The sequence below is a fragment of the Rhododendron vialii genome, chromosome 6a (genome assembly GCF_030253575.1).
Source record: "Rhododendron vialii isolate Sample 1 chromosome 6a, ASM3025357v1".
Classification (NCBI taxonomy): Eukaryota; Viridiplantae; Streptophyta; class Magnoliopsida; order Ericales; family Ericaceae; genus Rhododendron; species Rhododendron vialii.
Window position 1 is genome coordinate 4,167,441 of NC_080562.1, and position 25,935 is coordinate 4,193,375.

At 37.3% G+C, this 25,935-nt stretch overlaps 2 protein-coding genes and 1 non-coding gene across 3 annotated transcripts; 2 read left to right on the forward strand and 1 right to left on the reverse strand.

The window, feature by feature from the left end:
• Positions 1-1,737: 1,737 nt before the first annotated feature.
• Positions 1,738-5,451, forward strand: LOC131331036 (agglutinin-like). The gene is made up of 5 exons (XM_058364842.1): positions 1,738-1,793; positions 1,869-2,090; positions 2,269-2,559; positions 4,478-4,753; positions 4,952-5,451. The coding sequence occupies exons 1-5, from the start codon at positions 1,791-1,793 to the stop codon at positions 5,204-5,206; spliced, it is 1,047 nt and encodes a 348-aa protein (XP_058220825.1). The 5' UTR covers positions 1,738-1,790; the 3' UTR covers positions 5,207-5,451.
• Positions 2,954-3,061, reverse strand: LOC131331641 (small nucleolar RNA snoR100). Its single transcript, XR_009201449.1, has one exon. It is a non-coding gene; the product is annotated as a small nucleolar RNA snoR100 (small nucleolar RNA).
• An 8,556-nt stretch (positions 5,452-14,007) lies between the features above and the next one.
• LOC131328281 (jacalin-related lectin 3-like) lies at positions 14,008-22,507 on the forward strand. The gene is made up of 11 exons (XM_058361246.1): positions 14,008-14,547; positions 14,648-14,869; positions 15,502-15,810; positions 16,005-16,253; positions 16,467-16,720; positions 17,747-17,821; positions 18,525-18,640; positions 19,695-19,924; positions 20,191-20,484; positions 20,577-20,819; positions 22,188-22,507. The coding sequence occupies exons 1-11, from the start codon at positions 14,458-14,460 to the stop codon at positions 22,437-22,439; spliced, it is 2,334 nt and encodes a 777-aa protein (XP_058217229.1). The 5' UTR covers positions 14,008-14,457; the 3' UTR covers positions 22,440-22,507.
• Positions 22,508-25,935: the final 3,428 nt, after the last annotated feature.

A 25,935-nucleotide genomic window follows, 5' to 3' on the forward strand; every position in this document is an offset into this window, starting at 1 on the left:
AAAATGGATAGTTCGTTCAACCTTCGTTATGACATGGTTGAGCGACGAAAGTAAGAGGTACTTAATCAATTCCAAACTTTGAAAATTTCCCTTCGACATTAACCGTGTAGAAATAGTCAATTATATAATAGTATCTTTTTGGATTTTCATAACCGATACTAAAATAAAAGATACTCCCAAAAAAAATTCAAATCCTGAGGGGTTTAAAGCACCGGCACCTAGAGGGTGATAACTTATTCGCTCAAGACCGGCACCGGCTATATATAGTATTAGTGGGGCTTATTTGACTAAAAGCGTGAATGGATATAGTTCACTTTTATTTTTCTACCAAAAAAAAAGTTCACTTTTATATCAGATTTGGTTCAAATAATAGTTGGAGTTTTAAGTTTTTTTAAAATTATGGTATTTGATTGTAAATAACTATTCACGTGATTTGCTAAAAAATATGTATAAGATAATTGAACATTATCTTATATTATCGACAAACTAATATTGCCAATAATGCAAGCCATCTAATTTTCGATGTAACTAATGTTATCAACAAACTCTAATATACGGACGGTTTGCATCATAAAAAAAAATGTCAAACTACAATCACAATTTTCCATTTCTATCTTCATTTTTCAAACAACACATTTAAAACTCAATAATCTCTCATTATGCCTCCAAAATTTTATATGTCAATAATTTAATATTAACAAAAAATATCGAACATCACTCTTATTTTAAGTATATTGTTTATACCTTTTTAATAGTACTAATTTTTGCACTGATGGATTACAAAGTTAAACGTCATACTTTTTCTTTTTCTTTTTTTTATTGTGTAAGAGTATACATTTTTTACTTCTTTTTTAATAGTACTTATTTTTAAACATTATACATTTTTTAAGTGCCAAATGGTCGTCATGACCACGTCATCGTGTATTTTACCCTTTATAATGTATATAAGGAAAAATTTTCTGGATATGCCCTGATCGAGAATCTGCTTATGAATACAATCGTATCCTGAAAATCTCAATAACCCTAGAAAAGTAAATCTGGTGTATCCGTGTCGATTGCAATTGGTTTCTCAATCTTTGATCATTTCGCACTTAGACTTCATTCACTTTGACTTTCTCATTGGCCAACAATGCATGCCATCTTTTTTTTTTTTTTTTTGAATATGAATATGTCATTGGATTAAACAAACTGCTCAGTACAAGTCTTTAAGCAAAACACAATTCAAATCGGGCGGAATACAACCCGTGTGAAATAAGATTTTCCTATCTAGACATCGAGACGCAATCCAATGGGCAGCCTTGTTGTTCCCTCGAGCACGCCATCCGAACGTCCATTTCCTTGTTCGTGCCCATTCCTGAATGTCAGTGACAAAGGCTCCAATTTCCCATGGACACTGCACCTTTGGGTCCTTTACACAGTTGATCAGAATTTGGCAATCCGACTCAAAGACATGCCATCTTGATTTTCCATTTTTTTGTTGACCACAAGTCCGGGCCCACTTGCCATGTGGAATTCAATTGTTGGTTTTTTTTTCCCAGAAGTCAAAAAAAAAAAAAGCTAGTACATTATCAAGAGCATGCATTCTTCATTATGAATATTTAGAAAATGATTTTGAAGAAATCAAAGGGTTTTTTTTTTTTGATCCGAATCAACGGTTTGTTGGATATGCTATTATAAATGTTCTCACTGGCACCTTTAAATTACCCCAAGAATTCCCATATCCCAGTTTTTTTTTCCACTTGAGACTCTGTAGATAGCAGAGATCCTCACAAAAGACCCTGAGAATTCCAATGGTAACACCCTCTCTCTCTCTCTCTCTCTCTCTCTCTCTCTCCTGTGAATGGTTAATGCGACGCTGATTTGTGCAGGCGAAGGCAGGTAGTGTAGATGAAGGATGCATATCTATTGGACCTTGGGGTACTCTACGGGGTGAACCATGGGCTTACAAAGCCGACGGCCGTGTAACACACATAATTCTTGGCCACGGCGTGGTTATCGATTCAATATCATTCCGAGCTGAAAGTTGCGATGGTTCCACACTTGGATCTTCTAGTGATAGATTTGGTGGTCGCGGTGGTGAACGAACTGAGGTTAGCATGTCATAAATTTGTTTTGATAGACGTTAAATTATTCCATTTTACTTTGATCAGTTTGATGGAATCAACTTTTAAAACAAGTGTACTCTATTTTTCTTTGTTGCTATTATGGATAATCGACCTTAGAACACGTATATATACTTGTTCGGATATTAATAAATTGACTTCATAGGTTTGCATCGGTGGCCCGGGTGAGCATCTCACAGCCATAAGCCTGACATTTGGAGAGTTCGCTAGACAATCAGTCATCTGGTCACTCAGTTTTCGTACAAATGTGACCACCTATGGGCCATTCGGTACGAAATCTGGAACTTCTGTATCCATTCCAATGGAAGGTGGAGTCGTTTCTGGATTCCATGGACGTGCTGGGAATTACCTTAATGCAATTGGTTTCTATCTCGCACCGAAAATCAGGAGTTTTGGGCAAATTGGAGGCCAACAATCTGTGGCAGCCCATCTACAGGTCAAGTTTTCTATCCCAACTTATATATTACTGGGTAAATGACGCATTGAATCGTTACAGTATTACCAAAACTATTACTATTATTTTTTCACCAAATTTATACATTAACTCCTTCAGTTTGATCAGTTGCTTGAATTTTGGGGTGTACCGTAGGCCACTTATAAATTTTAATGGTCCGGAATTTGAACTTTGTAGGGGTTCATTTTATGAATTTTTGTAGTTCAAGTACAACAACATAACATAATCCATCTAGTCCTCAATCATTGGGGGTATGAGCGGAGGATAATTGGAGACAGACCTAACATTTGTCAATATACGCACAAAGTGACTGCTCTCAGAATACCACTAAAACAGTGGCCCTCCTAAACCTCCAAGAACCGAGGAGCTACAAGGACGTTTTGTTGTAAAACCATGCCCCTAAATCAAAGTCAAATGACATCAGAGAGGGCAGGCCTAGAAACTCATATCAATTTATGTGCACATTACCATGTTTCCTTCATTGATAGTCCAGGGTATCGGTATGTACAATATTTTGTAGTTCAAGTACATATGAATTTTTGTGGCTCATGTTAATTATGGGATTTTTGTGGCCATGATATATAAATTCATTGGACTTTTGTGATTACTTTAAAGAAATTCGTGGTCCAACATCTGAATTTTGTTAATGTTAATAAGGTGAGATGGGGTTACGGTTTTCTGTTGTGTTCCGAGTTCTACACTTCTACTCGGTCTTCTCCCGGCTGGTTTCCCCAGTCCGACGACGGTGATGGTCTGGTTTTCCCAGATTCGATGGATAGTGATGGTGGGCGAATAAGTTTTTGTGTGGTTTTGGGCTTCGTGTTTAGTGTTCTGAAGTGGTGTCAAGTGCTCGCCGGTCAGAGCCGGCTTATAGCCAAGGCGAGGGAAGCGGGCGCTTCTGGCCCCTGAAAAAAATTAAAAACGAGGGCCCCCGAATTTTTAGGATTCCTATATATATATATATATATATATATATATATATATGGTCCCAAAAAAAATTACACTAGCCTCCTTTACACAAAATAGGCCCAATTGAAATTTAAGAACCACAAAATAGGTCCAAATTGTGAACTATACCGGTTACAGTTGCATCGGGGGAAAGAAGCTTTTCAAAGTTGAAATTGATCAAAAATTATCTTCGGTCAACCATGTCTCAAGAAAGATTAAATGGATTGGCTATGTTGTCTATCGAGAAGGAATTGGAGAAGAAGCTTGACTATGGAGACTTAATCAATGCGTTTGCAGCAAAAAATGTGAGAAAAATAATTTTCAAATGATGGATTTTGAGGTATGGTAAATTTTTTGTATTGGTTTTTTTTTTTTTTTATGACTCTTTGTAGACCACTTTTATTTGAAAAATATAGAGTGGCCTCGTTCAAAGGTTCGTTTCCGGCCTCCAAAACTTATGAGCCGACCCTGTCGCCGGGTCATCATCTTGCCGGCGGCTTACCCGTGCCAAAGTCCAAAGTGTCAGCGGACTCGCACAGGTCATGTGGCGTCCAGTGCTCGTGTTAGTGGATTCGTCCATCCGCGTCTTTGTTCGCCGGTATTTTCGTTCCCGCTTACAAGGGCGTGCCGGCATTTTGGCTTATGGGTATCACATCCACACACGTTGATTTCATCTTATGCTTACTTTGTGTTTGAACTGGGATTCTTTTGGATCCTCTACTACGGAGCCACGGACGGAATTTTCATAGCGGCACTTGTTAGTGTAGGTTTGCTTTGGCAGGGTGTCCTTGAGTCTGTAACACGTGTGCTTTTTAGAGTAACGCGTGTCTTTGATTTGGTAGATTTGGTTCATTCCTGTATTTTGATATGAAATCTTTGCCTTCGGGTATTAAAATAAAATGCTTGACTGTCGATAAAAAAAAACTAACGAGCAATCAAATACTTCTCATAGCAGACTCCGAGTTCCATGAATCTGCTTGTTCAACGAGATCCGGGACCGTGGGGAGCCCAGCGCGGAAGGCATTGGGATGACGGCGTTTTCCTAGCGATAAAGCAAGTCGTTCTTCGAACAGGATATGCAGAAACAGCAGCAAATTCTGCGAGTACTAGTCATTTAAAACCAGGAAATATTGTGATTCAGGGAATACAGTTCGAATACCTGCAAAGAGATGGGAAGCACTTTACTTCACCATGGCACGGCAGCCCTTCCGGAGGTCAATTGCACAAAGTATGTAAACAATTTTTTTTTTTTTTTTCATTCAATAATGAGTGACACACATATAACCGGGCACATATTCCGAATACCTAATTCGTTTCAAGTACCGATCATTTTGAACGACAAATCATTGGTTTTCCCCACTTCGCGAAAAGAGCATTATGCACTTCCGAATAAGAGTTGTTTAACTTCTGTTTAACGCGGTTGCAGATCGAATTGGATTCTGCTGTGGGTGAGGTAATTGTGGCAATTGAAGGGTTTTATGGGCCAGTAAAAGGGTCAGATGGGTTTGAGGTCATAACATCAATAACCATGTACACAGACAGAAGAAAGTATGGTCCGTTTGGTGGGAATGAGACTGGTACACATTTCTCGCCGACGCCATCCGGTGGGAAGGCCGTTGGCTTCTTTGGAAGAAGTGGCACCTATTTGAATGCAATAGGAGTTCACATGGACTACTCTTGAAGCTTCATTTCTGCGTCATCCTCTGTATATATGGTCAATGTGATATATGAACTATCTCATTTTCGGTTTGCTTCGCAATATGTTTTATTTGAGCCTGCAATATGCATGTGCTCGTGTCTAAGTGATTGATTGTTTTGGTTGATCCTTGTATTGTGCAATGTAATCTCTTGTATTACCTCTAGGCTTTGAACGGAATTTTTCTTGTTTAAAACCGAATGAATCGATCATTACACTTTAAATACAAATCAATTGAGGTATGCGTAAATTTCAATACAACGACGGTACATGTGTAACTAAAGGTGGATTGGATGTTGTTCTGTTGTTGCTGCCTCGCAATGTATTAGTTCGATGCTTAGACGGAAAAACCCAACAGATACACGTAGACCTAGTGTGAAAAAAATAGTAAATGAAACCCAAAAAAGCTCGAGTTAACTTTCTCAATGTACAAAACTCATGGGATCCAAGGAAAGAATGACATAGAAATGATCTTGCAACATCTATTCTACCAATATACGTTTCCCAATATGTATGGGCTATCTGTTTAGCCAAATGTTGGTTGACAGTCGTACAAAGATTTTGGCATTTTAATTTTCATCTCTGAGAATATGACAAAGAGATAATCAATATTCATTGGCTGAAAGTCTTCTCTGTTTACTTCTATCTCAATTGCATTCTCTGGGCAAATTTGTATTGGATGAAAATATGTTGAAGGGGTGACTGAATTAAAGTCTTTGACTATCCTAAGCAGCATGGATCTTTAGTTTGGTCCTCTCTTTCTTGGAAGCACCTATATTCTATTCCAAAAAACCTCCAGGTGCGAATGATGACAAGTTTTAGATTATCTGTTTTATGCACCATGATTTTCTGATGTTATGGAATTAAGATGTGACATGCTTGCTTGTGGTGGCACACTTGCGCTTCTTGTTTTTTGATTTTTCTTCTTTGGTTTTTTTATTTTTTACTACTCGATAGATGTTTAGCCTACTCCTAAGGGGATAAAGAAAGGGACCACTAAGCGGCATATGATTGGGGCAAACCCAATAGGCATCAACGACCATACTAAGCACTCGTGCTCCTGACGAGAATCGAACCCTCACCTTCCATGTGAAAGAGGCGAGGAAGTGCTATTGGGTTACAAGGCTGTTGGCTAGTTTTTTGATTGAAGAAATCCAATCTTGCCTATAGTTTTAGTAGGAAAAATACTAATTATGTCCACACAATTAATCTTATTCACAATCTCGTATTTTATAGATAAAATGGATAGTTCGTTCAACCTTCGTTATGACATAGTTGAGCGACAAAAGTAAGACTTAATCAATTCCAAACTTTGAAAATTTCCCTTTGATATTAATTGTGTAGAAATAGTCAATTATATAATATCTTTTTGGACTTTCATAATCGATACTAAAATAAAAGATACTCCAAAAAAAATTCAAATCCTGAGGGGTCTAGATTAAGCACCGGCACCGGCTATAGTATTACAGTTCCAGAACACCTTTTTAAAAAATAAGTACTCATTTCACATTTTCAAACTTAAAAATAATGTAAATGAAAAATAACTTTAAATTTTTTTTTTGCACCGTATTAAAGATCTCGATGAGATCTTTCAAACAAGATCCATATTGCATTTTTTTATATTTCAATAAGCCCATCGTTTTTGAACTTGAAATTGCTTTCTTAAAAAATAAGTACTTATTTCGCGTTCCGGAACGGGGCCTAGTGGGGCTTATTTGATTGAAAGCGTGAATGGATATAGTTCACTTTTATTTTTTTGCCAAAAACAAAAGTTCACTTTTATATCAGAATTGGTTCAAATAATAGTTGGAGTTTTAAATTTTTTTTAAAACTATGGTATTTGATTGTCAATAACTATTCACGAGATTTGCTAAAAAAAATTGTATAAGATAATTCAACATTATCTTATATTATCAACAAACTAATATTACCAATAATGCAAGCCATCTGATTTTCGATGTAACTAATGTTATCAACAAACTAAAATATATGGACGGTTTGCGCGCATCATCAAAAAAATGTCAAACTACAATCACAATTTTACATTTCTATCTTCATTTTTCAAACAACACACTTAAAACTCAATAATCTCTCATTATGCCTCCAAAATTTTATATGTCAATAATTTAACATTAACAAAAAATATCAAATATCACTCTTATTTTAAGTATATTGTTTATACCTTTTTAATAGGACGAATTTTGGCACTGATGGATTACAATGTTAAACGTCATACTTTTATTTATTTATTGTGTAAGAGTATACATTTTTTACTTCCTTTTTAATAGTACTTATTTTTAAACATTATACAGTTTTTAAGTGCCAAACGGTCTTCATGACCACGTCATCGTGTATTTTACCCTTTATAATGTATAAGGAAATTTTTTCTAGATATGCCCCGAGAATCTGCTTATAAATACAATCGTACCCTGAAAATCTCAATAACCTAGAAAAGTAAATCTGGTGTACCCGTATCGATTGCAATTGGTTTCTCAATCTTTGATCATTTCGCACATAGACTTCATTCACTTAGACTTTCTCATTGGCCAACAATGCATGCCATCTTGATTTTCCATTTTTTTGTTGACCACAAGTCCAGGCCCACTTGCCATGTGGAACTCAATCATATGGTCAATGTGATATCTCAACTCATTTTCGGTCTGTTTTGCAATGTGCTTTATTTGAGTCTGCAATATGCATGTGCTCGTGTCTAGGTGATTGGTTGTTTTGGTTGATCCCTATATTGTGCAATGAAATCTCTTGTATTACCCCCAGCCTCTGAATGGAATTTTTCTTGTTTAAAAACCAAATGAATCACTCATTAGTCATTACTCTGAATGCAAATCAATTGAGGTGTGCATAAATTTCAATACAACGACCATACATGATTAAATTAGATAGTTCTTAGAGGGTTTTTTTTATAATGTTTTTATCCCTCAAACTCTCACCCTTTTTTTTACTTTGTCCTCAAACTACGAAAATCTCCCACTTCGTCCCCAAACTATCCAAATCCCACCCATGGGGCATCATTGTGCTTGGTGGATTGCAAGAGAGAGTGGATAAGCTAAGGCTGGTTTCTTGCAGGTGAAATAGGGTGGGAAGAAGGGAAATGATCTGCGTGGTTCATATGAATGAGTTCCCCGGGTTACAGGTTGTTAAGGCTTTCATTCAAGCCCATCAAGCACAGGATCTTCTGTTGTTAAGGCTTTTCTTCGAGCCCATCAAGCACAAGTTCTTCTTTCCTGGAGGAATGGTGTAGGTTAGGAAGCAAATAGTGTGTGTCGATTACCCGTTCAGACAAATAAGCCATAGTGGCTTATTTTTTGTCTTTATTCAAATTTTTTTCGTATCCCTTGGCTTATTGTCATTTTTTGGAATTTATTGCATCCTCACGACAAGAGGAATCTAAAAAGTAAAATTTTTTGACCGAAATCCAACTTTTTTTGAATAAAGACGAAAAAATTGGCTTATTGATTTACTTTCGTCTTTATTCAAAAAAAATTGGATTTTGGTCAAAAAATTTTACTTTTTAGATTCCTCGTCGTGAGGATGCAATAATCCCCAAAAAAATGACAATAAGCCAAGTGATACGAAAAAAATTTGAATAAAGACAAAAAATAAGTCATTTTGACTTATTTATCCGAACATTGATAGGTGGAGCCATGGCTAGCTAGGTAGGTCAATTGGTTTGACAAAATGAGTCATGCATGGTTGGGCGCGCGGTCAAGTTCAAGTGGTCGAGCCGTACTAGAAAGGTGGCAACAATTTGTGTTTTAACATTGTATAGATGTTATGAAAATCCTTAATTTATGCCTAGCTAGTTTAATAAATCCACATCGTTAATCGTAGGTTTTCCTACAAATCAGTTGGATGCATGGACATATGCAGAAACTCAAGGTTGGAAGGAATTACATTTAAAAGAAATTGTTACAAACTATGAGGCAAAATTAATTATTGTCGTAAATATCGTAAAAAATACCATAAATAAGATTATCATATACATGTGTGTGTGCGTGCGCATGTGCGTGCAACCAAACATATTCAATTGTAGATTATGGTCATTGTAATTAGAATTGCATGGAATCTTACGCCTTCTTATCCACTTAAAAACAAAAAAAGACTTGTCATTTATGTGTACCAAAAAAAATAAAAAATCATGTGAACTTATTCTCCGAATCAATCCTATTTATGATATTTCATCATATGTATTAAAACATAATCGATCATGTGGACTTTAATTATAAAAAAAAAGGGGAAAAATATTATTAGAAACTCGATAATGAGCGAGATAAACAGAAAGAGGAAAGAGGGGGGAAAGAAAATTTCCAACAAAAAGTTGAGAAGAAAACAAAACACAATACAATAGGTCCAAAACACAACCAACATGAAAGGAGAATAAGTCCAAATCATGTGGACTTATTATTCTCCCTACTAATTAATGACTCAAACCATGGCTACATACTTCATAGTTCATACACGTATACATGGTCGGAAAGTGCAACAAATAACTCATGGCAGGGAATTTTTTTTTTGTGTCAGGTGGGTATATCCTACGCAGTGCATAGCCAGAAAATCGCATCAATGAGGGCACAATTCATACACACGACTTTATTATGAAAAACAAAAAATTATCTATCTCCTTTTTACGACTTAACATGCCTTGATTTTTCTTTTGCACTATTTATTCAAGACTTATTTCTATTTAAAAAGTGTTTAGCTATTAGATAATATTAAAATAACAAGGAAAAAAAAATAAAAATATCATATCTTGCAGATAAATTTATAAGTTCCCTAGTGGTCTAAATGAATCATCTTCAAATACAAAAGAGAGAGATCTTATTAAAAGATTTAAGAAGAAAAATAAAGAAAAAAGGGAAATGGCGAAAAGGAGCGTCGCTTGATTTGCATTTTCTGATAAGACAATAATCCATACTTATAATTCCACACGTGGTGGTTTGGAGGCGAATGTTCAGTGAATGGAGGCTTCCTTATGAGTAATTTGGTTATTTAGTGATTAAGGGACCTTACTAGGTTGTGCCCCAACACCCTTTTCCATCACATATTTATATTGGATTCATAGTATTTATTCTTGAGTCTCACACGAATATGTGTTGGAAAAGAACAAATGAGATACCATCTGGTGATGCCCTCAATGATTTTTCTCTTTTTTCGAACGTGATACACTAAAACTTCTAAGGTTTTTTTTTACAAATGCAAAAAAAAAAAAAAGACAAATCCATCCAGTGGGGGCCTGTGGCACAGGCCCCACTGGGCCTCATATGCCTCCGCCACTGATCCTACGTGATATTCGCTCGATACATTAGGGCCATTCAATACACTTTTGGACGGTTCGAATTGAAACTCTCTCCTTTCTCATCTCATAATTTTCTCTTTCATTTTTCTCTCTCCAAATTCAAGTCGTCCAAAAACGCAAAGGACATCTCGGATACACCAAGCGGGTACCAAGTGTTCCCACCCAGCACTGAAAAAATTTCCCCTCCCACCAGCAGGTGGCTCACGCTTTTCCAACCACTCCTCACGCCTTTCCAACCACCCACCCACCCTATAAAAGGGACCCAGCTCCTTTTGAATAGGAGTATAATTTCTTTTGAATATATAGGAGTATAAACGAGTAGGTCAAATTATGGAAACCTATTCTAAGGTCTTGCTCCTTTTGGTAATTATGTTAGCCGTTGCCCCCTCCGCAAAAACTGAATGGAAAATATAAAAACTGGCCCTTCAATGGCCTCATGGAGTTGCAAAAGCAAAAATGCCACCCAATTGGAGACAACAATGCACAATCCACGGATTGTGGGTGATGAACAATTCTGGCTCGTTTTGGCGTCCAAAACCACAAACCACTTACCAGTCATTCGCCTCCTCATATGTGCGTATTCCATCCTAAATGCATGGTGCAACGCTTTTTAAACATAGTCTAAATAGTATCAAACCCCACTTTGGTTTGATACTATTTAGACTGTATTTAGAATGCGTTGCGCCATGCATTTAGGATGGAAATACGTACATACGAGGAGGCGAATGACTGGTAAGTGGTTTAAGTGATTTTGGATGCCGAAACGAGCCAGAATTGTTCATCGTCCACAATCCGTGGATTGTGAACTGTTGTCTCCAATTGGGTGTTATTTTTGCTTTTGCAACTCCACGAGGCCATAGAAGGGCCAGTTTTCATATTTCCCATTCAGTTTTTGCCGGGGGACAACGGCTAACAGAATTGCCAAAAGGAGCAAGACCTTAGAATAGGTTTCCATAATTTGCCCCAAGTTCAAATATATTCATTGTCAAAAGTGACAGATAAATGGGTTGAGGTTCTTCCATCACTTCTCTCTCTCTAGGCAGTCTGGGATCTGAACAGCCGCTTGGTTTTGTGCATATATATTTTGTGGCTCTTTAGGCAGTCTGGGATCGAAAGTTTTCCATATTTTTGTGGCTCTTTATGTAAATTTTGGTGGCTTGTTTTATTTTTTGATGTGTGGTACGGTACACACATCACGAATCTCAAGGCTTATTGTACAAATGTGTGTGGTCCAATTAAGATTAATTTTTGTGGTTGTTTATTAATATAAATTTTTTACGGTGTTGATTACAAATTTTTTTGGCTCAAAATACAAAGTGCATACCGAACAATTAAAAGTAGGTGTTTACCCTATGGGTCCGGATAATTCAACCTTTGAACACGTATATGGTATACTTGTAATTTGTTGGTTTTATTTTTAATTTTTGAGAAGATACTTGTTAATTTGGATTTTAAAACATTGAATTCACAGGTTTGCATTGATGACCCTAGCATCTCACAGCCATAAAAATGACATTTGGAGAGTTCGAAGGACAACCAGTCACTCAGTTTTCGTACTAATCTGAACAAATATGGGCATTCTGTCTCCATTCCAATTGAAGGTGGAATCATCTGCGGATTCCATGAACGTGCTGGGTATTACCTTAATGCAATTGGTATTTATGTGGCACCGAAAATCAGGAGTTTTCGGTGCAACATAAATACCAATTTTTGTAAAGGTCAAGAATATGCGCCAAGCCATCCAAAGGTGAATTTTTTTCTTCCAACTTTCTGGGTTAATGACGCATTGAATTGTTACACTTCAAATTTTAAACAAAACTCTTTTTCTTTTCTTTTTTTGGTTGCCAAATTTATACATAGACTGATAGACTCCTTCACTTTGGTCAACTGTTCTAATTTCGGGGTGTACCCGTTATCAGGGGCAGACCTAATGTGGAGCCCGAGGAGGCTCCGGCTCCACCCTTTTTGTATTTTTATAAATAAGTATTAGATCGATATTATTTTGAGTGTGATTAGTATACTAATGTATTGCAATTTATGATTTAATTGAGGTTAATTTCAAATAATGATATATGAACCTAAGAAATTATTTTAGTAAGTACATGTGTGTTTTAGTAAAATTCAATGGAAAAAAAAAAATCACATATAATTTTGGCATTGGATCCAAAATCATCGACTTGTATATTTTAGGATACGAGATTACAAAAGACATATTAACACAAAGAGTATATTTGCCTCCCTTAAGTTGAAATCCTGGCTCTGTCACAACGTCACCGCAGACAATGGCTCAAAAATTGACAGTAAATAAGAGGTTATGGCACCTAATATTGAGGATTCTCTCATCTCTTACACAAGTTGGAGTGTCATCATTCATTACGTAATATTGCGTGTACGAGACTGACTTTACGTCACCATGGCATGGCAACCTTTACGGGGTAATCAGGAGCATAAAAAGAGGGTGTGAGTGAGTGAGAGAATTCGGACGCAAATTTCACGGACAATTCAAACAGAGAAGAAAATCTGGAATCTACAACACCACTGCTGAAGACGTGCAGTGCTCCAATGAAGGTAAATAATGGGAAATGAATTGCCGCCAAAGCCGTGCACTCTTACTGGAGGTATCTCAATTTGCATGTTTTTAACGTAGAGAGAATTGGTGAATAGCAAATCAATTTGAATGCAATGAACGTAAAAGGGAACAATATTATAGGAGTTCTCAACCCTTTTTGAATGCAATGAACATAAGGACACTGGGGCTGTGTCTATCTGGACCGTCCGTCTCAGTAATCAATGGTCCGGATTAAAATGAAATTTTTCCGAAACTCTTCTCCAGAAAAGTTTTTTAAAATCTGGACCATCTATAACACTTTTGGACGATTGAGATCGCACAGCACCATGTTGCGCACTAGGTGCACAGCACGCCCCTAGTCCACGTAACATGGAAAACTATTAAATCGAAATCAAATGAAAAAAGAAGAAATCTTAGCGTAACTTCCTCTTTAATGTAAACAATTTAAAAGGGTGAAAACTTACCATAAACTTCAAATGAAAGTGTATATAATTTGAAACAGGTTAACATTTAACTTAAAAGATTTGAAAACGTTTACATTGATGTGGGTTTATATTTTAAGAAGTTTTTTTTATCGAACAGTTATAAATGATACTCTGTTTATATGTCTAGATATTTTCAACAGAAATCGTTTTATTTTATCAAAAGTGCTACACACACAACGGTTGTGTAAAACATAACACACAACCAATCTCTAGCCGTCCATTGCTGTAATAAATGGCCAGGATTCGCTCAAACTCTTCTCCATAAAAGTTGAACTTTTCCTTGGAAATTTTTTTTATAAAATCTAGACCATCCAAATAAATCTGGACGGTCAGAATTACGCACACAACCAACACAACGATTGTGCAAGTAACATTTTTGCTATTTTATAACGAAGATATTTCTTGGAATTCCAAAAATGCATGACGGGGCTCAAACCCTAGCCTCCCACATGTGAATTCAGGGCTGTGAATAATTTCTGAAATTCCTTGTGGACTAACCTTACTAACCCATGCTAATGTACACAATATTTGGGGAAAAAAGAAAAAAAGAAAAGAGTTTGGTTCCTACTTTCTCGTCGGTCGGTTAGATAGGCTCGGAAGATTTTTCAGTGCCGAGTGGGTACCACGAGATACCTGCTCGGTGCATCCGAGCCGTCCATTGCGTTTTTGGACGGCTTGGATTTGAAGCGAGAAAAATGAGAGAGAAAGTATTGAGGTGAGAGGAGAAATAGAGTTTCAATCCGAACTATCCAAAAGAGTATTAGATGGCCCGAATATACCGAATGTATACCACATGGTATATACGTATATGGTATACCCACTTTCTCGATAGATAGGCCCATATAAATATTCTCACTGGCTCCAAGAAATGAATATGTCAATCAATAGCCTAGGGTTTTTTCTCTCGGGACTGTGTAGCTACGTACTAGAGTTCCTGAAAACCATAAGAATCCCAATGGTAAACCCCTCCCTCTCTCTCTCTCTCTCTCTCTCTCTCTCTCTCTCTCTCTCTCTCTCTCTCTCTCCGTGAGTCGTTAACGCGACACGGATTTGTGCAGGTGAAGACAGGTAGTGTAGAAGAAGGATGCATATCCATTGGACCATGGGGTCGTCTACGGGGTGAACCATGGGCTTACAAAGCCAACGGACGTATAACGCGGATAACTGTTCGCCACGGAATTGTCATCGATTCCCTATTATTCCAAGCCGAAAGCTCCGATGGTCTCGCACTTGAATCTTCTGGTATATTTGGCGGTCCCGGTGGACATCTGAGCGACGAGGTTGGCATGTTGAGCTCTATTTCGTTTCGATAGATCGTTAAACTATTTCAGTTTGTTTTGATAGCATCGACTTTTAAAACATGCGTGAACTCTTTATTTGGCAGCTCATTTTGCCATTTCCATGTGTTAATGACACTTTCTTTTTTTGTTTTAATTAGGGTGAATTTACTAAAATACAACTAGCATCATAATAAATTAACAAATACGGGTTTATTTTTATTTTTTTGCTATTATGGATGGGAAAAGGCTCCGGCACACTCTCATCACAAATATTTATGGCTCTTTTTATGGATTTTTGTGCCTGTTTATGCAAATTTTGGTGGCTTGTTTTATTTTTGGATGTACAGTACACACGTCATGAATCTAGTGGCTTATTGTACAATGTTTGTGGCCCAATTAAGATGAATTTTTGTGGTTGTTTATTAATATAAATTTTTACGGTGTTGATTACGAATTTTTGTGGCTCAAAATACAAAGTGCATACAGAACAATTAAAAGTATGGGTGTTTACCCTAGGGATCCGGATAATTAAACTTTAGAACACGTATACTTGTAATTTGTTGGTTTTTATTTTTATTTTATTTTTTGAGAAGATACTTGTTAATTTGGATTTTAAAACATTGAATTCACAGGTTTGCATTGATGACCCTGATGAGCATCTCACAGCCATAAAAATGACATTCGGAGAGTTCGAAGGACAACCAGTCATCCAGTCACTCAGTTTTCGTACAAATTTGAACAAATACGGGCCATACGGTTCGAAATACGGAACTTCTATCTCCATTCCAATCAAAGGTGGAGTCATCTGCGGATTCCATGGACGTGCTGAGAATTACCTTAATGCAATTGGTATCTATGTGACACCAAAAATCATGAGTTTTCAATGCGACATAGATACCAATTTTTGTAAAGGTCAAGAATATGCGCCAAGCCATCTGAAGGTCAATTTTTTCCTTCCAACTTTCTGGGTGAATGACGCATTGAATCGTTACACTTCAAATTTTAAACAAACCTCTCTCTTTTTTTGTGTTACCAAATTTATACATTGACTCCTTCACTTTCCTCTTCAACTAGTCAAGTGCAATTTCATACTCCTAACTAACTTACTAAAACAGCCAAATACTTCTCATTGCAGACTCCAAGTTCCATGAATCTGTTTGTGCAACGAGATCCGGGACCATGGGGAGCCCAACGCGGAAGGCATTGGGATGACGGTGTTTTCCTAGGGATAAAGCAAGTCCTTCTTCGAACAGGATGTATAGTAAGATCAGAAAATACAAACATGCTGATTTATGCAATACAGTTCGAATACGAGCAAAGAGATCGGGAGTCCTTTACGTCACCATGGCATGGCAGCCCTAACTGGGGTGATGAATCGCATAAAGTATGTTAAACATTTGTATTTTCATACAATAACGAGAGACACACAGATAACCGGGCACATATTTCGCTGTGTATAATCAATCTGTTTCGACTTTCAAGTACCGATCTTTTTCTAATGGCCAATCATTGGGTTTTCCCTCACTTCGAATCGAGCATTATGCATTCACATCTGCATATTAGAGTTATTTTAACTTGTGTTTTAACGCGGTTGCAGATTGAATTGAATTCTGCCATGGGCGAGGTAATTGTGGCAATTGAAGGGTTTTATGGGCCAATAGAAGGCACAGAGGGGTTTGAGGTCATGACATCAATAACCATATACACAAGCAGAAGAAAGTATGGTCCGTATGGTGGAAATGAGACAGGTACACATTTCTCTTCGGCGCCATCCGGTGGGAAGGCCGTTGGCTTCTTTGGAAGAAGTGGCATCTATTTAAATGCAATAGGAGTTCACATGGACTACTCTTGAAGTTTTCATTTGCACCTGTGTGAGTAGTCGATTTCATTTTGGACATAATCTCCTATGGTTTGAGTTGGGTTTTCTCTCCCTCTATTATTCATTTATGATTAATTGACTCTATATCTGAACTCGTTTTCAGTCTACTTCGCAATTTGTTTCATTTGAGCCTGCAGTATGCATGTGCTCGTGTCTAGGTGATGGGTTGTTTTGGTTGATACCTATATCGTGCAATGAGATCTCTTGTATTGGCTTTGAATGCATATTTTCATGTTTAAAGAACAAGTAAATTACTCATTACGCTATGAATTCAAATCAATTGACGTATGCATACATTTCATTACAACGAACATGTATGCATAAATTTCGATACAACGACCGTACATGCTTAAATAAAAAAGTTCTTGTTGACTTGAAAATCAGCCCACTTCTCTCTCTCTCTCTCAGCCACTTGTTGGATGGCTCGACTACATTTCCTATTGACAGAGCTATTTGAGCTCCCCAGCCTTTGATGCTATGTCTGGCGTGGGATAAGAATAGGGGTTTAGATTGGCCTATAAAACAGAGCTTTTTAGGCTCTGGTATTTTGTATCTGAAAATCAGAGAGAGAGAGAGAGAGAGAGAGAGAGAGAGATCCGAGAGGTTTGCTGTGGTAGCAACGTAGGAGAGTGTGGTGAGTTGAGTGAACTCACTTGTATAGCTTTCCCTCATCTGAGAATTGCTTCGGTTATCCCCGTGGAGTACCTGAGTTTGGGGGAACCACGTAAATATTCCTGTGGTTGTGTGCGTGCTTGTGTTTGGTTGTTTCCGGGTATAACAGTTTCCTACAATGAAGTTTGATCTTACAGACAGAGTCAAAGACGTTCACACACATTAAGACAATTTTTGAAACAGTTGTGTGTGGATTAGCGCACAGACGTCTACGTCCGTAGCTTCATAGTGACATCTTTTTAACACCCTTTTCAAATCAAAATTCTAGCGTCCGACACCCAAATATAAAAACTTGTATGCTTCTAAATGTTGTGGGACTTTCGTAGCGGCGGATGCAACAAGAGACATGGCCCCTTCTTTTCCATGTATTTTGAAAACTCTGATTATTACAGCACCCTTAGGTTAATATATATCTCGCAGTTAGGATGATCATCCCAAAACCGGATTCTGCATTCCAGACCACCATTTCCAATATTTCCGCCATTAATTAAGAGTAAATTCGAGTGAACACAATAATTAGTTTAGGGCTTTTCTCGAAGCAATGCTAAAGGACTAGAAATTACTGGGTGTACCAATAACATGTTAAGCACTGCACGACTACTTTGAAGACATGCTCTAGTAAACTTAGAAATATTCCATCAATGCAGCAGCCTTACAAAAAAATTAAATGAGAATTGTCATCCGAGGCAATCATTCCTCCCATAATTGTGTTTGTGACTCCAGTCCTCGAAGAGTCTCTCGGTGTTGGTTCAAGTTCTCCAGAAAAAAAGAAAAAGAAATCGTAAGAGTAAGAAGGGTGTTTGTGACTCCAGCTCGATGGTTGGCTCCATGAGCACCGTCTATAGTACTCACCGTTTTATTCATTACTTACGTTGGTAATTAACCATTTGGTGTGAGTTCAAACTCATGTTTGCATCGCGGGCTTCCTTATGAAACTGATTCTTAGCGTGGTTGATATTCTCGACAACAATAAAGACAACAACAATCAGTGGCAGACCCAAAAATGATACATACGAGAGGCGCAAAACGCATCATATTTTTCAACTTTATTTTTTTATGCGCAATCTAACACAATATGATGTTAATTACACACTTACATGACAGGTCACTAAATATAAAAACACTTGTGGATAGCTCAAATACCACAAATGGACCAAACTGGTCCGAACAAATTGGATTGAATCAAATCCCGTATTCTTGGTGCCACGTAGAGAAACAAGGTGCAAGGATATTATCAAACTCAGAAAGTCTAGTATCAAACCCACAAAGTCTAGTATCAAACTAGCCTTGAAACCAATCGTGTTTGTTAAAATCTTGTCTGATGGAATATGCATGCGTTGTGAGGCTAAGTTCCGCTAAACTTTTTAGGTTTTTTTGAGCATGATCTTTATTAAAAAAAATTAAGTGTTCGTTAGTTTTGCGTTAAACTTTTATGAATTATCTATTCGTCTCGACGAGAGAAATCGGAGAAGTACTTTTTTTTTTTATCCAAATATTTTTGGTCATATCCAAGATAACGCCCAAAAGTTGACTTTTTGAGATTTTTGGACTTTATCTTAGATTTCTCCAAAAATGCTTGGGTAAAAGTTCGAGAAAAATCAATAATCCACAAAGAATGCAATTTTTTTTTGAATAAGAACAAAAATTGTGAAGGGTTTTTGGAGCATTATCATGTACTTAATATAAAAATGAGGTTCTATCAATTCCTATGAGGCTAGCTTCTACTAAACTTTGTGTTGGTTTTAATTGAATCTCTCTCTAGTTGATGGTGGAATATCTTTAAGTTGTGCGTAAAATATATAGCATGGACGCTAGGAATTATTAAAAAAAATATATATGTGATGATGGAGGACGCTACACCGCCCCATAGCCATATGGGACTCGTAGCGTTGAGTTCACATTTTAAACATCGTTTAATGATTTAATAAGTGGAAGCCATATCTTTAATTTACATCCTCTATAGCACAAAGGGAATCACAATGGACTTTCTGCCATTAATCACACCTTCATCAAATCTCTGTCTTTTGGGCTCCTCTCTAGATTTATCATTTGACGTTTCACCTCATCGATTAAGGATCAAGAATCGAAAAGCCACTAGTACCACCTCCCACATTTACCTATAAATAGTCACTGCCACTAAATGAATTTTGATAGAGTAATCCGAAAAGACCCCAGGAATTACAATGGTAAGCACTCTCTCTCTCTCTCTCTCTCTCTCTCTCTCTCTCTCTCTCTCTCTCTCTCTCTCTCTGTGCGCGCTATGAGTTGTTAAAGCGACTGTGCAGGTGAAGATGAGCAGTGAAGATGACGGATGCATAACTATTGGGCCATGGGGTGGGCAAGAGGGTGAACCATGGTCCTACAAGGCCGACGGCCGCATAACCCAAATAATTGTTCGCCACGGCTGGGCTGTTGATTCCATCTTGTTCCAAAGTCAAAGCTGCGGTTGCTTGACCCCGGAATGCTCCGACAAGTTTGGCGGCGCCGCTGGTCGAACTGACAAGGTGAGGAGGATAAGTAGCCTTGTCCCTCTTAGCCACAAGATATGATTTTATCGGCTAAAACACACCAAAAAATACAAAAACATTGTTAAGCAGTAGAGTGCGAAAATCATTTTCCCTTTCGCTTTTCTAAATGTTTTTAGTGTGTTCATACCTTAACCATTCCATGTTAAAAGTGGGTGTTTAGACTGCTAACAACCTGTTTACTGTTATATATGTCTCAATTGATGGATTTTGCTTTCTACTTTTTTATTTGCACATGTACATAGATTTGTATCGACAGCGCAGTAGAGCAACTGAATACTATCAGTATGACATGGGGTGAGTTCGAAGGAGAACATGCCATCAGATCACTCTGTTTTCTTACCAACCTCACCGAATATGGACCTTTTGGATTGAAAGATCAGGGAACTTCTGTATCCATTCCAATGGAAGGCAGAGTCATTGTTGGATTCCATGGACGTGCTGGGAGACTTCTTAATGCAATTGGGGTCTATGTTAAACCCAAAAACAGGGGCTTTTGTCCAATTCAAGACCCAGAAAATTTGTCAACCAATATCAAGGTGAGCTTTTATCTTCTACCTTTTTTTTTAAACTTTGGTGTCCAGTTAGCTTATGCACACCTGAACTGATGATATACTTCAAATATTGACAGAATATGATGAGCTCCATGGAACTGTTTGTGCCACTGCCACGAGATCCAGGGCCTTGGGGGGCCTCAGGTGGAAAGCATTGGGATGATGGTGTTTTTTCGGCAATAAAGAAAGTCCATCTGAATATTGTTATGCCGCTGCAAGGATGTTCTGCTATAAAAGCAGTGCGGTTCCAATACGAGAAAGCAGATGGGAAATGCTTCCGGTCACCGTGTCATGGCGGCAATGGCATTCCAACAGTAACAGTACAGCACTCGACTAGCTTCTGTTTACTTTAAAGCTTTTGCCATTTCAACGAATAATTACATTGTACTCTGTGGTAGGCGTGTACATACACACAATGGCATGGCAGCAATGGCCTTCCACCGCTGCCCACCTCTCTCTCTCTCTCTCTCTCTCTCTCTCTCTCTCTCTCTCTCTCTCTCTCTCTCTCTCTCTCTCTCTCTCAAGAACTATACTGACTATATCTATATTGCATCTGGAATATCAAATTGGGACCTTTTAAGTGCGTCTTTGTTAAACAAAGTAAGGAGAAATTTTTGGGTGCTAGGCGGGTACCACGTGGTGCAGCTTAGTGCTTTCAGGCCGTTCATTTCAAATTTGGAGAGAAAAAAGGGAGAGAGAATGGTAGGGTGCTTTTGGACGATCCGGATAGGCTGTTCGGGCACCACATGGGCACGGCCACGTGGTACCCATCGGTACTCAAAAAAATTTCCAAAGTAAGGCCTTGGCCTTGGATCTTCAATGTTTGAAAAAGATGGGGCTTCTGGAAGTGGTATGTTAGACTAATTTGCAAAATGTTTACTTGATTGTTTATCTTCTAGTGCGCTGATAATCAAACTTTTTGTCTAATTACAGTATTATTTCTTATCAGGACCTAATTATTACATTATTTGAATAAGGTATTTGACAATTTAAATATTTGTTCTTATTCTTTGAAATATTGATCAATATAAATATATATTCGTACGTGTGTATATATATATATATATCTGATAAACGTGATGAATATTTAAAGTTCATTTGATATAATTTAATTGGTAATGAATTTTCTTGAAGGTTGATGTGCCCCCACTATATATGTTGCGTTTTTGGTCAGCCGTTGGGCGGCCTGGCACCATGTAATGTTTCACAAATATATTTGTACCATATATTTTACCAATGCAATGCAAAATGAATGATGACACATTACATGATACCCAAAACATGGTTACCAAATGTGGTCTAGACACAAATTATGTGAGCGCACTCAAGGCCCACCGGGGGCAAGGACCCAGTAATTTTCATGCATTAATTAGGTGGGTGAATAAAATAGTACTCCTAAACTTGGAAACTCGCATTCGTTTATCATGAAGAAATAACATACACACAAGCCACTAATATTGCATCGCCAACAACCATCAACTTGTGGTATGGTGAGATGTTGTAAAAGGTTGGGCGACGTCACTGGTGTTTTCGTTTTTATAGTGTCCCCGGTGACGCACATTCTTGGCTACGCAATTGAACTGTGCATCCACTGGACTCATGTGCATGTACAGATGTTTCTGAATTGGTTTTCAAATATTGATATGAAGCATTTTTGTTACTTGTTTATTTGTGCTGAATGTGTGCAGATCGAATTGGACTCCCCGAACGAGGAGATTCTTGGCATTGAAGGGTTTTACGGGCCACTAATGGAGTGGAAAAATGGCTTTGAGGCCTTGACATCCATCACCGTATACACAAACAAGCAAAAGTATGGTCCCTATGGAAATGAGATTGGCAGGCACTTTTCTTCAATGTGTTCCGGCGGCAAGGTGGTCGGCTTCTTTGGGAGGAGCGGCACCCATTTAAATGCTATCGGAGTTCACATGGATTATTTTTGAAGCTTTATTTTCTTTTGATTGTGTGTTTCTAGTCTCCTCACTAGGTGCAAGTATGATGTGAATTATCTATGATTTTTCACGTATACTAATCTGGCTCGAGCTTATTTGTTGGTCAACATAAGAAGATTTTATCCAAAACCAGGCACATATTAATCTAGACCATCTCCGAGAACAAAGTTTATGGATATGAATTAGTAGCTCGTAGGAGTGAATCCGCAGATCATTTTCCTTATCAAATCATATTGCCAAGTTGAAACCATTTGTTCTAGTACGCAAAGCCCTTATGTAATCATTTCTGAAAATTGACAACGCTATTCTATCCAAAAACAAGTTAAGTTCACCTCTCCGCAAAGTTCGTACGAGTGTGCAGTTATGCTTCAGATGCTTCGCCATAATCCATCTCGGCATCCCACAAAAATTATCAGAACCGTTTAATTTTGTTTAAAAAAAATGTGTAAGAGTGTCCCTATAAACAAATCGGATTATTCAGATTTTAGTGAAGATTAGATCAAATTTCGTTTCTGAATTCGTGGGGACAAAACTTGAATAAATTGGTCAAGCTGTTATCCATATCTGATTTGAATGAGCTGATCTTTTGGACAAACCCTTAAAATAATTCTCCCTCCATCCGTGTTAATTTGTTAGTCCCCAAAACATACTTTTTTTCGTCCATCAATGTTTGAAAGCCAATTAGCAAATTATGTCAATTGAAGTTGAATTAGTTGATTGAAGTACCACCTTCGAAAGACAAGAATTCTACAAAGCAATTATGATGTTTCCTAAAAAAAATTAGAAATCCGAAAAAGGAACTGTCAAATACGATCAAAGGGAGTACTTTAGAAAAATTGAACGGCTCCGATTCATAGCATGGAACTCCAAAATTAGGTGTTGTTCCTAACTTAAAGTGCTTTTAGGAAATTTTGTTCTTATTCAAAAAAAATTCTACATTCTTTAGTTTTAAGCCAAATTTTTGTAAATTATTGATTTGTCTTGGTAAAAGAAATAAAAAAAAAAGTAAGAAAAAATAGTTTTACCTAAACATTTTGGGAAATAACCACTTTTCAGCACACAAAAAAAGGCCAAACTTAAAATTGGATATTTTTAAAAATATATTTGGGTAAAAGTAAAAAAAAATTTACTTTTCCAATTTCTCACGTCGAGACGAATCAATAATCCACGGAGTTTTTGGTGCAAAACTAACGAATGCAATTTTTTTTGAACAAGGACAACTTACTGAAAGTGCTAAAAGTTAAGCGGAACAGGTAGTTAGGGTGCATGCTTTTTAACTTAATTTTCTTCTTTGTTTTATGTGTTTTGTTCGTCTTTCCTGAATTTTTGTAAAATTTGTGTGATATTTTTTGAATTAATTGTCCATCTCGATGAGAGGAGTCTAAAAAATATAAAATTATAACCGAAAGCAAAAAAAAAAGTTTACTAAAGACGGAAAAAGTATCAAACAACTATTTTTTTTTTGATAAGTATCAAATACCTATTTTATTTGTCTAAAATGCCGTCTTATTGAATCCTTTCAACATTGTCTTATTTGAATTATTTTAACATTGGTCCATACCTTTATACTTTTCTCATTCGTTTCGTCGAAATGAACGATTAATCCCAAAAATTAAAACAAAAAACTAAACAAAAAGTTACAAAAGATAAAAAATATCAAAATAAATTTTAGACTTGTACAATCTTGTAGACGTTTGATGCCAATAGTTTTTTTTTTTCCTAATCCTCAATGTACCTTGGTTTTATCGATATAAAATATGAGCATCTTTACTTCTCCTTACTCAAATCTTGACTCAAACCCAAATTTGAATAAAAAACGCCCAATACCTTTCTTCACTCCTTACCCAAACCTATACCAAATTTGAGTTTTATTCAAAATTTTCAAGGCAAATTTCATATCTATAAATTTATAATAACACGATTAATGAAGCTTTTACTCAAATTTATGCATATTTGTGTTTGGATTTGAGTTTATCCATTAGAATACATAATATTAAATCCAATTTCTTACTCAAATTTAAGTAAAAACCAATGCACCCTCCATTCCTCTATTTCTCTATTTGAGAGGATCATTTTTGGAGGAAATATCATTCCAACCCATCCTCTATTTTCTCCTCCATTTGAGAGGATCAAGTTTGGTACTTCAAATATGGAGGATGGAGAAAAAAATGGAGGATCTCCTCCATTTTACTATTCACCCTCACCAAATCCCATTTTGTTCATCAAATTAGTTTTGATACACTAATCGTTTATAAAATTGGTACCAATCAAAAGATATGTACAATAACTTCAAAATAAGACCCATATTGAGTATTTTTTTAATGAAGTTAGAAAAATGAAATTTTGAATTTTAGAGGGAAAGTGGGGAAGTTTGAGATTTGGGATGAGTTTTTAAAGAAATAGAAGTAAAAATAGAATATTGGATTGGAGTTAGATTTCCTCCAAAATCACTTTTGCAATAAAATATATTATTTTGACACTCTCAAATATGAAAAAATAAAAGCAAAAATAGAGTATTGAATTAGAGATGGGGAGTGGCAATGCTCTAACCATTAGTGGCACAGCGACTTTGAGCACCTTCCAATTAAGGAGAAATTATTCGCCCTTTCCCTTTTCCGAGAGACACTTATTCTGTTACTCTGCTACTGCAACGATTGCTGGACTGCTGGTGCGTCTCTCTCTCTCTCTCTCTCTCTCTCTCTCTCTCTCTCTCTCTCTCTGTATTTGTTTGAGGTCACCCAAAGATTTTAGAAATCTGGTTTGGGTTGTTCGCTCTCTCGTGTTCTTCTGTACAACTTCCAGGTATTCGGAAAATTGCCTCAAACAATTATGCTTTTTGTTTGCATGTTCTTCATCTTCATCTTATTTTTTACCAATCTTCTGCAAAGCTTAACCAAACCACCACATCACTAAGAAATAGAGATTACATTTACGTTTTGGTAAGTTAAGGTCCGATGCCTCGACGGCAGCCGCAGAGCATTCACCGGCGATGCTATGATTTGACCAAAATCAATTTACTTTTTCGCATTTTTTTTAAATGGGGATGTTTGGTAGCTCTGTAAATGAGCCGAGCTACTCGCGAGCCCGGCTCGGTTACGACTCGGCTCGGTTCGAAGGGTAAATGAGGGAATTCGAGCTCGGTTTTGTGGCTTGTTATACAAACGAGCCGAGCTTGAGCCTAGTTAGGCTCGGCTCGACAGGCTCACGAGCTGGCTCGACTGGTAACGGCTCGGCTCTGATTCACTTTCATATCCCATCCACTGCAACTCCTCATCTTCTCTCTCTCGCCGTCACCCCTTCGCCGTCAATCATCACCACTTCGTCGTTCGTCGTCAATCTCCCTCTGCTAAGGTTTCCGGCCGTAAGTCTCTCTCTCTCTCTCTCTCTCTCTCTCTCTCTCTCTCTCTCTCTCTCTCTCTCTCTCCTGATTTGAGTTCTCCCTCCGCCACTTCAGCAGATCCCTCCGCCGTCTATCATAAGACATCTC

Bases quoted from the DNA above. Each gene is read 5' to 3' on its own strand.
- LOC131331036 (XM_058364842.1), top strand. The intron at 2,091-2,268 runs GTTAGCATGTCA...TTGACTTCATAG, and splicing joins GCGGTGGTGAACGAACTGAG to GTTTGCATCGGTGGCCCGGG. The intron at 4,754-4,951 runs GTATGTAAACAA...ACGCGGTTGCAG, and splicing joins CCGGAGGTCAATTGCACAAA to ATCGAATTGGATTCTGCTGT.
- LOC131328281 (XM_058361246.1), top strand. From the start codon at position 14,458: ATGAATATGTCAATCAATAGCCTAGGGTTTTTTCTCTCGGGACTGTGT. The intron at 16,254-16,466 runs GTATGTTAAACA...ACGCGGTTGCAG, and splicing joins GGGGTGATGAATCGCATAAA to ATTGAATTGAATTCTGCCAT. The intron at 20,820-22,187 runs GTACAGCACTCG...GAATGTGTGCAG, and splicing joins ATGGCATTCCAACAGTAACA to ATCGAATTGGACTCCCCGAA.